General features: G+C 43.8%; 1 protein-coding gene across 1 annotated transcript in view; it reads right to left on the bottom strand.

Moving 5' to 3' along the window:
* Positions 1-13520, bottom strand: part of CLMP (CXADR like membrane protein) — a 91439-nt gene continuing 77919 nt past the window's right edge. The window contains exons 3-7 of the mRNA XM_059930174.1: positions 3453-3654; positions 2597-2764; positions 2002-2124; positions 1288-1429; positions 1-710 (exon numbers count right to left, since the gene is read on the bottom strand). Coding sequence (XP_059786157.1) covers positions 410-710; positions 1288-1429; positions 2002-2124; positions 2597-2764; positions 3453-3654 — 936 coding nt within the window. The 3' untranslated portion in view covers positions 1-409. The remainder of the gene's footprint in view (positions 711-1287; positions 1430-2001; positions 2125-2596; positions 2765-3452; positions 3655-13520) is intronic.

The following is a 13520-nucleotide window of genomic DNA, read 5'->3' as shown; positions in this document are numbered from 1 at the left end:
TAGGTTTGCAGAAATGCATAGAAAATTTATGAACAACACCTCGTTTCTTAACAATGGTGAGTCAAAGTGTTGACACAAAACAGCCCAAGTGAGGAATTCTAAGTGTGTTCACTTCCCCTCTCCCTAGCCTTTCTCACCACCGGTCCTGGTCCCCAAATGCACAGATTTGGCCCCCGCTCTGGTCTAAAGGCACAGTGAGATGCCTTTTTGGAGACGATCAGCTTACATCCTTTTCCTTGTTTGGTGTCATATAAGGAAAGTGTTCATTTGAATCTCTCCCATGCAATGGTCACTGCTACTTCAATGACCTCTCGTTTGGTCCGAGGGGGTTGTGTGGCTGGTGGCCGGGCGTCAATGACGAGAAGAGTCCTGACTCCTGGGAAAGGATGGGAGTCAAGTCCGCTGGAACTCAGACAGTTTGGAAGGCTCTGCTCTGGCTGGGGATCGTGCCAGGAGTGCTTTCTGCTTTGGTCAGGGTAGCGTGGCGGACTTTCTTTGGTTCAGACCCTCTTGCCTCCGGCCCCACTGGACCGTAGGTGTGGGTAGCCAGCCCTGGCCGGGGCGCCGCTTCCGTGGACGGTGTCCGCTGGCTGCGGGAGCCGCTGTTTGCCGTGGAGCGCGTGGAGGAGGAACCGGAGCGTGAGCTCCGCGAGCCGGAGGAGGAGGAGCTGGGTTTCACAAGGCGGGCTTTCGGGGCTTCGGCATCTTCTCTGAAGAGGAAAAACAGCAAAGATAGATTTTAGGACCACAGGACTGTGAAAGCTTCCGCTGCGGCTGCTGCTTTCTGAGGTTGCCCGATCAACTCCTCAAGGTGGAAACCTCGAGCTACCACGTAGGGAAACAGGGACCCCCCCCCCACTGCGTCCTGAGCCCTTGCGGCGGGCTTGGGCGGGTGTGCGGCCCCTTGGCCGGGAGGTCCACCCTGTTACTCTGGGGGAATGGGCACTCCCCACTGGATGTCTAGACAGCAATCCCCTTGACTGGGAATTTGTCTGCAGAAACCCTTTCATGGCCCATAGGCTAGGCCCATTCTTTATTGCATGCCCTTTATAAGTGGAAGGCAATGAGATGGCAAAGTTTATTAAGTCCCTGTTGCGGATAGTTTCACAAGAAAGTCAAGGTGAACCAGTCCTCCTGCCCCTAGGCTGGAACTCCTTACCCACCAGAATAATCCTTTTAACAGATTTAAGGTTAAGAGGAAATGGGACATTTTTGTTGGCTGGTCACTATGGAGCTGGCGGTAGAAAGGCAGCCTGGGTGAGGAAGGGGATTTGGCGGGAGGTTTACCGAATTTCATTCGGTCTCTCTTCCTCCTCGTATCTCTCTTTGTCTTTCCGTCGGATTAGCAGCCACACCAAGAGGAAAATCAGCAGGGCTCCAGCCACCATACCTGTCACCGCTCCTGCAATCATGCCGATGCTTTGTACATCTGTTTTCTCAGAAACAAAAGCAAAAGTAAAACCAAACATAAGCTAAGCAACACATGGACTTAAAAAACATAAGCTCTGGACAAGATGAGTACTTCCAGATCTTTGTATCTATCTTCCTGAGTTCCCCATATACCCTTTCTTGGTGTATGACTGTCCCTCTTGATATTGAAGGGGAGCAGAATACGACACCCCAAAATATGCCTCGTTGACATTAGGATTATTTTTAGCCGATTATTTTTGAGAAACAGCAGACACGAGAGAAGCTCTGCAAACAGAGCAGAAGTTACCTTTTGTAAGGGAAATTTATATCTATGAAGGAAACCTCCATTTGGTTTTGGTCCCCTCCTGGATATAATAAATTTCTTTAGGGGGCTGGAAAATTCACACATACTATAAATACAGAGTTAGCTACAACTGTTGAACAGTCCTTGGTAACTACTGAATTTATTTCAGTGATAGCCATGTTCTTCTGGAGATAAAGATGTTGACCTTACTCTTACTTGTGATTAAAAACATTTTACACTGAACCACAGTGCAGAGACAAAACCAAACCAACCCTTTGGGTACTTACACTGAACAGCCACTCGCACCACACAGCTCTCCTTCCCGGCCTCATTGCCCGCTGTGCACTGGTAGAGCCCAGAGGAGGACATGGTGAGATTCTGCAGCAGGACGCGTCCAGGGTGGTTGTAGTCTACACAAGCAGAAAGATGACTGTAATCCCCTAGTGACAAGGTCTATATTTATCGTTTATTGTGTCACTGACCTAAGATTCTATCAATATAATACGGTTTGGTAAGGATGAGGTGAGAGAGTCGATCCCTTTTTGGAATGTGGGAAGAAAGGTGAACATTCCTTTAAACTGCAGTGCATCCTCAAAAGTTACAAAAGATTCTGAACATTTAAGGGATACTAAACACAATAATTAGAGATAATGGATTTATAGAGTACATTTACTCCTAATCTCCTTACCACTTTTATTTTTGCCATTTGAGGAAAGAAAAGACAGATTTTTCTGTCCCTGTTTAGGGATGAAAAATGGAAGTTCAAAGAGGTCCAGCAGTGTCTTCAAAGTCACCTTGTGAGTTGCTGACAAAACCAGATTTAGAATTCATGGAGAGAGTACTGTCCTGCTATCTCAATAGACCGGTAGAAAGATGACTTACCAATCCTAGATTTGGGAGGCAAACGTTCATCCTCTCCCTCCTTCTCCCGGATTCGCTGCCAGTAATACACAATGGGCTGTGTGCCAGAGGATGACTCACACTGTAAAGTCAGGTCACTTCCTTCTGTCAGCTCTCCTTCCAATTCACACTTGGGCTTTGATGGTCTCACTGGCAGAAAAAAAAAAAAAAGATCCCCAAACACCCAATTCAGTGGAAGAACTACATCCTGTTGACTTGTTTTTCCACCCATATGGTCAACTTTTGAGTGTGGATTCAATAGCACTTTGTTACCTTGCCATGCTTTACATCACCCTCCAAAATATACCCACTTCCATCCCCTGCACACATATACACCCAATTCCAGCTGTTTCCAGTGGTGCTGTTGTAATTTTTAGAGGCTGCCTCAGAAACTCTCTCATCACTTCTCAAAGAAGAGAAACTTTTATAATTGGAAATTTTAGGAAAGTTGAGTGTGATTTTACTAATACTGAAACAGGGACAGAAGTTCGTTAACTTGTAAGCAATTAAGAACTTAGTAGCTCTTGCTATCACAAAACAGAGAAATGGACTTGAAGCAGATCTGAGAGATTTGTTAAATATGAGGATACTATTTAAACATTAGAGGATATTTAAATTTTGTAATGGGTTACCGTGGAAACCTGTGATTATTTGTTCTTCTTTCATTACGGCTAAAATACAAAACATACACACTTCTTCCCAGGGAACTGGACTAGGTGACATCTGTATAATACGAAGGATTGAATAGGAAGTTTTGTACCAGTGTGACACATGTGCCTATCCCTCGCCAAGACCTCATTAACACGATGTAGGCGTTTACGAGGGCACTCTGTCTTACCTAAGACTTTTAAGATGACGTGGCTCCACACGTAGCGCCCTGAGTTCTTCACCTTGCAGGTGTACCGGCCCTCGTCGCTGGGCTTCAGAGGCTGAATCTGCAGGGAAGCATCGCCCGCCAGGAAATTGGAAGCAAAGGCCACTCGGCCCTTCTGTTCCTCAGTCAAGTTATTGTAAACATGACGACTGGAGTAAGTGATCACCTGTGGGACAGACGGAAGCAGAGTCAAGTTGTGTGGCTCTTAGCCGTGCCCTCCAGCTGAGGTCAAGATGAAGAAAGGATGGGAATTCCTGGTGGTCCAGTGGTGGGGCTCTGTGCTTCCACTGCAGGGGGCGCGGGTTCATTGGGGAACTAAGATCCTGCATGCAGCCACGCGGTGAGGCCAAAAAAAAAAAAAGACCAGGAAAGGAAAGGAAATGGAACAAAGCAGTCAAGCCTGGGGGTGATTCTAAGAGTCCAAGAGATTTCTGTTCTAAACAAACTTAAATACACTGTTTGTCTAGGCCTTCCTTTTTCTAAGAATACGAACACCTCATATTTGTGTAGCATTTTAACTATAAAGTAGTAATTGTTGCATTAAATGCTCAGAACTTTTCCATTTTATAGGTAAGGAATTTTATTTTATTTTATTTTTATTTTATATATATGTATGTGTATATATACACACATATATATACACATACATACACATATATACACATATATACATATACACATATACACATATACACATATATACACATATACACATATATACACATATACACATGTATATACATATACGCATATATACATATACACATTTATACATGTATACACATATATACACATATACACATATACGCATATATACACATACACGCATATATACACATATATGCATATATACACGTATACACACATATATACATACACACACATATATACACGTATATACACATGTACACATATATACATATATACACGTATATACACATATACATAATACACATATATACATATATACACATACACATATATACATACATACACATACACATATATACACATATACACATATATACACATATATGCATATATACACGCATATATACACATATATGCATGTATACACACATACACATATATACACATATACACACATACACATACATACACATATACACATATATACACATATACACATGTATACATATATAGATATATACACACATATATACATAATACATATATACATACACACATATATACATATATACACAATATACATATACACATATAAACATATATACATATATACACATATATACACACATATACATATATACATATATACACACATATATACATATACACACATATATACATATATATATATAAAATCTTTTTCATATTCTCTTTCCTTATAGGTTATTACAAAATATTGAGTATAGTTCCCTGTGTTATAAGGAGTTTTAATTTTGAGTTACAGACTCAAGTTCTCACAGCTGAGTCCAGGAAAGAAGTAAATGCACAGAACGGTCCCCAGAGTTGACTCTGAGGGGAATTGAGAGAATGGAGGCTAAGGAGGGGAGGAGACTTACCTTTCCCCTGCATACCTTCCTCACTTTTGCATTTCCTACCACTTGCACATGATCTGGTCAAAGTACATACACTCCTTGTGCTAAGTGCTTTTACATCTAGTTTATTTCTCACAGTTTTTCCAAGTAGGCGTTATCTATCCCCATTTCACAGGCACATAGCAGAACCAGGATTTGAACACGGCCGTCTAAAGCCATCCAGTTCATTGTTTTGGTTACCACAGTTACCTCTCCTTGTCCCACCTGCACTCATTTCACTGCTCAGAAACTGCTCTTCCAGAAAGTTTGGAAATGAAGGAGAAAATGTGAAATGAAAAAATGTGTTTTGTTTTTTACAAAAGTTTCGAGTCCAGCTGAAGTTAAGGAGTAGAAGTTTATGGTTAAAATCTAGGTTTGATACTGAGGGATTCATTGTTGGCTTTCCTTCTTTGTCTGGCTTCACTGTGAAGTAGTAAGTTAGGTGGGAAAACATTGTGTCCTTTCCTTCCATAAAATACACGTGAGCTTCATGTCTTTGTTTTCCCTGGTAGGGAGACCAAACTTTAGATTTCCCCAACAGGAAAAAACAATCATGATTTTTACTGGATTTTCATCTGCCTGCAACACTACCTCTAGTTCTTGAACCTTTTCCTGGTTCTCTTAGTCCATCACCTCCTGGTAATCACAAAAACCATGGTGATCTTGTCCACCAAGACCTCAAGCCGTATAACTTCAGTTTTGTCCTCCCCGCCACTTAGCAATCATATTCCTAAACTTACTTGATTTAAACATCAGCAAACATTTATGGAATGACTGCTCCCCATCAGGTCAGGAGGAGGCTATACAGATGAAGTAAAACCCTCTTCTCATCATCAAGTAATTGATAATCTAGCAGGATTAACAAGGAGAGAAGTATAAACACAGAAAAAGGAATGATTAACTTGAAAGAGTATCAAGAGAGAATGTCCCAGAAAAGTTGGTGGCATTTGAGTTAGGCTTTGAAAGATGAGTAGACTAAATAAGAGATGAGAGAGGCAGGGAGAAGCTTGCTGGAGGGAGCATGCCAGATACACAGAACAGCACTAAAAAAAAGGCAGCAAGCATGTGGGAGTCCCCCAAGCACATTTCTGGCTGCAGCTGTTCCAAATTGTTTCACTCGACTTTAAGCCCTTAACCCTATTGTCAATCCCGTGATGCTCTGCGGCACAGGAAATGCTTTCCTGAAAAGGTATGGAGCCATCCAATAAAACGGCCATAAATGCTCTCACCATTATATCAAAACTGTTCAGTATCATCCATTTTGCCCTTACCACCTCTCTGAAAAAAAGTGTTTCCTCCTTTCTCTGCATATTCTTTTTCTTCAGCAAATATTTATTGAACGCATCTGCCGGGTGCTTTGCTGGGCACTGGAAAACAAGCAGGAATAAGACACAGTTCCTACGCTGAGGGCCTCACAGTTTTGTGGGGGGAAAAAAATGGGGGAGCAGCAAGTAAGAAAACTAAGGTAAACACTGTAATCGATAATACACTTAAAACGTTTTCAGTATTCGATTTTGTCCCCTCACTTCAACCAACACCACAGTTGTGATAATTCTGACATCTTTGTCTCTATTGCCAACATATTTTTGAGCTCCAGTTTTATATTTCCAGCTACCTGGCCCCTATAGATGTCTGTCTTCTCCAGTCTACCTTACATAATAATGTAAGTTAATGCCAAGCTAATATTAATGTAAAACTCACGCTAGCTCTTTCCCAGATCAAAAACCTTTCATGGCTCCACGCCACCTCTGAATGATGACCAGATTCAGACCAGGGACATCAAAATGATCTCTGCATTACCTTCCCAACCTCGTTTCCTATTTAGTCCCCCTCACATTCCTGGGTGTAGACACGGTACATTTCCCTTGCTTTCATATGAGGTGCGCTTTCTTTTTTTTTTTTTTTTTTAATTATTAGCACCTTTAATTATTTATTTATTTATTTATTTATTTTTTGGCTGTATTGGGTCTTCGTTTCTGTGCGAGGGCTTCCTCTAGTTGCGGCAAGCGGGGGCCACTCTTCATCGCGGTGCGCGGGCCTCTCACTATCGCGGCCTCTCTTGTTGCGGAGCACAGGCTCCAGACGCGCAGGCTCAGTAGTTGTGGCTCACGGGCCCAGTTGCTCCGCAGCATGTGGGATCTTCCCAGACCAGGGCTCGAACCCGTGTCCCCTGCATTAGCAGGCAGACTCTCAACCACTGTGCCACCAGGGAAGCCCGAGGTGCGCTTTCTTTGTGCTCACATGCCTTTGCCCACTGCATTTTTCCACTTAGAAACTCCCCTTTCTCCATCTCTCCACATAAAGAATCCCTATTCATTCTTTTAAACGCCAAATCAATGTTAATTCCTTATGAAACCTTCCCTGATAGGACACTCAGACTAAGAATGCTGTCATCCATAGCATGTCTTGGCACCATTTTTATGTGAGGAGAAAGTGTGAAAGACAAGACGTTGGGCAAACAGGTTGCTGGATCCTCTTTCTGTAATTCTGGGCATTGTCTGGGAGACCCTTCAGGCCGCTCTGATTTTATGTATGTCTGTTGCCATTGACTGTCTTTGGCTAGGCAATTTTGCAACCCGGCAATCGTTTATTTAATAAACACTAATTGAAAACATACTCTACACTTGGCACTGTTCTAGAGATGACAACAATACAGGGAAATGAATTTTATAAGTGTTGTCAGGGACCAGAACATGCCACCCCCAAACATGCCACTTTGTATATGCATAAGGATAAATTTCAGCTGAAGTCACTTGAGCTCCTGAAATCCCTTCTCTGCCTAAAAGCAGAGCCTCCCCAAAGAATTTGTGTCCATAAATCCCCTTTCCCAGTGCAACTCTAACCTTCCCTTCTGGGAGATCAGAGGTGGGCATCACACCCAGACATTGTCACAAACTACCACATCTCCCATCTATTCTTCTAAGGGCCCATTTATCTTTCCAAAAGGTCATTTGCTTTCCCATAAGTGCCCTTTCTACCCCTCCCTTCCCACACTAAATTAGGTATACTTTAACCGCCTCTTTGAGTTACTCATTGCTGGGTACTCCCAGGTGTTACTTACACAATGCATGGGTTAATAAAATGTCTGCTTTTTTTCTTATTAACCTGTCTTTTGTCAATCTAACTGACAGTGCCCCAGCCTGAACACCTAGGAGGGTAGAGGGAAAAAGATATTTTTTTCCTCCCTTACAGTTTGAAAGAACAACTATTTTTTAAAAAGGTGAAATCGCGACTCTCGTATATGTAGAAAATAAACATGTATCAAAGATTTTACTTAACTCATTAATTAATGATGGAACCAGAAAGCTGTTACAACAGGTTCACAGGAGAATTGGACTAAAGAGTTTACATTCTCCTTTGGACAAAAATTCATCTGCATCTCTATGAACAGGAACCATTTCCATCCTATGGATAGGAAGCTTGGCATCACCATCAGCATTCCACAAGTTAATTTCCATTTCTGCAGAAGTTAATACATGAGGAAAATTAGACCCTAATTCATCTCCAGAAAACTTGGACCCTAAGCATAAAGCTGATGTTCAGGAGGCACCTCCCTGTGGTGTATGGCAGGGAAGGGCCAAGTTTTCAGGCTCCGTACAGAGAAGGCCACTTTGGTATGACAATGAGGGGAATTAGATCCCTTGAAGGCTGTTTCCCTGCGCTCCCCGCTCCCCTACAGCTGCCTCCCTTAGGGTGTGGTCTCCAGGTTCAACTCGCTGAGTCTTTACATTAGAGAACCTGAAAGGTTACTGGGAACAGCACTATGGGGGTGCCTCCTTCTTACTGGGATGAGGGTGGAGGGGGAATTGGGGCAGCTTCGCTAGGACAGCACCATCAGGCTGCTCCCTAAGGCTGAGGTGAACTCTTCAAAGACGTCTTAAAGCAAACTGGGGGCGTCCCCTAACCACGTGGTCCAGTGGTTAGGACTCTGTGCTTCACTGCAGGGGGCACGGGTTTGATCCCTGGACAGGGAACTAAGATCCCACAAGCCACGTGGCACGGCCAAAAAAAATAAAGCAAATTGGCAAGCATGGCCAGTTAGAGAATATTTAGGAGAGCGAAGAGAGGATAGGAGGGATAATCATCCATAGGTAAGGCTGGACATGTGACCAAAGGCTGGACTTGAATCTTAAGCTGAAGACATCCAAGATGACAGTCATTTATTCAACACATTTTGAGCCTCCACTATGTGCCAGCACCTGTTTTAGACACTGGGGGGATTATCAGGGAACACAACATGTAAAAATCCAGCCCTTGAGAAGTATATGTTCTAGTGATGGAAAACAGACATAGAAGAACATTATATGGGAGATCTGACAGCGTGAAATACTATGAAAATAACAGAGCGGGGGAGGGGGGTTGTGGGCCAGGGAGACAGACTGCAATTTAAATAAGGTCATCAAGGTAGACCTCACTGCAAGGTGAAATTAGAGCACACACTTGAAGGAGACACAGACCTAGCCTTGGAGTTATCTCGGGGCAGAGAGTTCTAGGCAGAAGAAAGAGCCAGTGCAAAGGCCCTCAGGTGGGAGGGCGCCTGGCATGTTTGAGGAACAGCAGGGAGGCCAGGTAGCTGGAGGATAGTAGATGAAGTCAGGCGCTGGGGCCTCATCACGTAGGGCCTCGTGGGCCACTGTAAAGATGGCTTTTACTCTGCGGGAAATGGGGGGCCACTAGAGGGCTCTGAGCAGAGGAGTATCAAGACCGATTAATGTTTTGAGAATAGGCTGTAGGAGGCCAAGGGTGGATACAGGAAAACCAGTCAGGAGGCTACTGTAGTGAAGATCCAGGCAAGAGATACGCTGCCTGGAAGGGAAGCAATGGAAGTGATAAGAAGTCATCAGATTCTGAATGGATTTTGAGATAGAACCTACTAGATTTCCCAATAGACTGACTGACCACCTTATTGAAATGTTTGTGGCATGAGAGTGTGAACTAAAATTCATATTTATGGCAAGACAAGAACGATTTAAACATAAAGATTCTTCTTTGCCCTTTGCCCCCAGCCCCCCACCCCGCTCTGCATCATGTGTCTGCATTTTGCACTGACCACACCCCCCATCAGCAGGAATGCCTGCTCAGCCGGAAAGAGCAACATTCTCCTAGCCTCAGCAAGACAACTCCTTAGAGATCTTGAGCTTGTAAAGGGTCACATGACCCACCACAATGGTGCTTAAATCTGAATTATGTAACCTGTCGATCATATGTCATTTAACGTACAGCCCTCTGGCTCAAAAAACGTATATAGGGCTTCCCTGGTGGCGCAGTGGTTAAGAATCCGCCTGCCAATGCAGGGGACACGGGTTCAAGCCCTGGTCCGGGAGGATCCCACATGCCGCGGAGCAACTAAGCCCGTGCGCCGCAACTACTGAGCCTGCGCTCTAGAGCCCACAAGCCACAACTACTGAGACCATGTGCCACAACTCCTGAAGCCCATGTGCCTAGAGCCCGTGCTCCGCAACAAGAGAAGCCACCACAATGAGAAGCCCGTGCACCGCAAGGAAGAGTAGCCTCCGCTTGCCGCGACTAGAGAAAGCCCGCGTGCAGCAACGAAGACCCAATGCAGCCAAAAAATAAATAAAAATAAAATAAATAAATAAAAAACGTGTATAAACTGTGTCTTGACTTCTAAGGGGCAGAACAGTTCTCAGAGCTTTCTGAGATGCTCTTCCCGGGTTACAATCCTCAAACTGGGCTCAAATAAAATTTTCCAATTCTTTCTTAGATCGACTGATTCATCTTTCTCGACAAGAGAAAAGGAGTCCAGGACTACTCCCAGGTTTTCGGCATGAGTCCACGCAGGGAGAGAACTGCCCTCAACCAAGAGGGGGAAGACTGCACAGAGCAGGTGTGGGGTCAGAGCGTGGGGACTGGGGAGGGGTCAGGAGTTTAGTTTTGGACTTACTCCATTTGAGGTACCTGCTAGACACCCAAAGGAGGTGTGGAGTAAGCAGCTGCATACTTGTGAGTCTTCTGTGCCGGGGTGAGGCCTGGACTGGAAATAGGGATTTAGGAATTATAAGCATGTGGTTGGTGTTTAAAGCCAGGAGACTGGGTAAGATCGCTGAAAGCATGAATAAGAGACCAGGAACACAGAAGGGAGAATGAGGCTATTCATATAGTGGATATGGAAACACAAGAACGAGAACTCCAGTAAAATACCAACAAGCTCAGAGTAAAACGAATGACTGTCATCTTGGATCGCTTAATATTCAAGTCCCGCCTCACCTCTGGCTGACAGCTGCTCTTCCTCCCACCCTCTCTTCCTAGAGGCTCTCTGAGTCACTGGTGAAGTCTCCATGAGACCACAGACCAGGAGGAGGCCTTGGAGGCATGGGGGCGGGGAAACAGCCAACTGGAGAGCTAATTCTCCTCGTTATCATACCAGTAGAGGCTCTCTCCCCACTCCAGCCTGAAAACTGCCACCTCCACAACTTACCCTCTAGGGAGGTGCCTCCTGAACACCGTCTTCAAGCTGAGGAATATTCCAGAAAATACAGGAAAAGCATGGGGGGTGGGGCAGAGGGCTTTAACTGTAGGAATCTTGGGTTCAGATCCGAGCCCTGAAATCTATCAGACAAGTCCTTCATGTTTGCAAGTCTGAAAGGTTTAGAGTCCAAGTTTTCTTGAGATGAACTAAGGTCTCATGTTCCTCACATATTAAAAGAAAACTACTATAACAATCCTTACCCTACCGACTTTACAGGCTTATAGGAAGAATTAAATTTAAGATGGGAGTTCCCTGGTGGCCGAGTGGTTAGGATTCCGGGCTTTCACTGCCGTGGCCCAGGTTCAATCCCTAGTGGGGGAACTGAGATCCCACAAGCCATGTGGTGTGGACAAAAAAAAAAACAAAGAAAAATTTAAGAGACGACATTTGAGAATGGGCACAGTTCCTTCCCTCGATGACCATTTAGCAACTCCTCTGCCAGCACAGTGCTTGGCTCTGGGATCAAGCATGTGAATTACATGTAGACATGAAAATCCACCAACACAGTACAATACATCCACTCAGGGTTTTTTGTTTTTATTTAACAAACATGTATGTGGTATTTATTTTGTGCTGGGCACTGTTCTAAACACTTAACACATATTAACTCCTTGCATTCAAGAAAAAAAAAAAAGGCAGCATCACACAGTGAAAAGTTTAAGACAAGATGAAGGAGATTAAGGAAGTAGGCTCTCCAATACACTGCTTAGATTTAAGGCCATTCTTTTGTTTAATAAATATTTGTAGAGTGCCTTCCATGGGGTGGGTACATATATCTTTAACCTGAAACTGGGGCCCTGCAGTTGAAAAAAAAAAAAAAAAAAGGTTCTATTCTGCTAGAATGGGGTAGTTCTTTTTGGCCCTCCTGTAGTTGCTAATTAATAACTGCATTTCCCACTGAGGCTGGGCATCCCAGGGAGTTCTTAGGGCCAGGGAGAGGTTTCTATCCTATTCTTATCCCTTGAAAGGCAACCAGCCTCATGTTCCAGGAGGTGGCCAGCAACATTTCTGAATAATTTCTTCATCCCACCTCACTGCTTTTTGTTTTTCTCCCAATCAGATAAAACCTATGAACTCTGACCCAGAAAAATGTACATGACATCTTATTTTGCAGATAATTCCTTAGGGTTCCTGGTGTTCGACTTAAAGCCCTGTGCTTTAGACTCGGACCAGGAGGACCTAGGACCACACCCTCACGATATGGTACTTGTTCGTTTTAAACGTTTGCAGGGTGTTCTTGCCCCACCTCCTGTTGCACTCCATGGGAAGAATAGGTTTCTTACAGGGTAGAGGAGCTGCCATAGAAATGCCAAACCAGTGGGACAATGGGGAGAGGATGAAACACATTAGCAACAGGAAAAAACTGGAAGCTTTAGAGCTCACCTCCTCTCTAAGAGGGAATAGGGGGGGCTGATGTTTGGAGATAGAACAAGTAAGCGTGGAACACTTAATAGGCACTCAATTAATGTTATTTTCTTTCTTTCTGACTTTTTCATATTTGTGTACATTTATGTAGGTGCACATCACCTATGTGCTTCCTAAGAACAAAGAGACTCTAAACCTAGAAATCAGTACAGAGCTGGGTGATTTTTAGGGACTTTTGGGTTTTTTGGGCTGTGGGAGGTTGGTGACCCTTTGTGGTCCAGGGGATTTCTTCCTTGTTCATTTTAGTATTTGGACTAATATCAGGAGATACCTTTGTCTTAAAAGGTACTTTTAACTTCGGAGAGCCTTAGGAGGTGTGGTCCAGAGTTGAATCTGACTGCTTTGGACTGTTAGAAGTTCACTACCGTAGGAGCTTTCTAACGTTTTGAACAGGCACACACTAAGAAATACATTTTTCTTCCTGACCCAGCACACACAGAGCATACACATATATAACTGAAACATAAGTTTCATGAAACAGTTTATGTGCCATATGCCCTGATACTTTCCAGTCTATATTAAAACAAAATGTCTGGCTGCTTAGGATCCACTACT

This window comes from Balaenoptera ricei, chromosome 8, assembly GCF_028023285.1.
Source record: "Balaenoptera ricei isolate mBalRic1 chromosome 8, mBalRic1.hap2, whole genome shotgun sequence".
NCBI lineage: Eukaryota > Metazoa > Chordata > Mammalia > Artiodactyla > Balaenopteridae > Balaenoptera > Balaenoptera ricei.
Note: the sequence above shows the minus strand (reverse complement) of the source record. Positions and strands in the feature narration are given on the sequence as shown.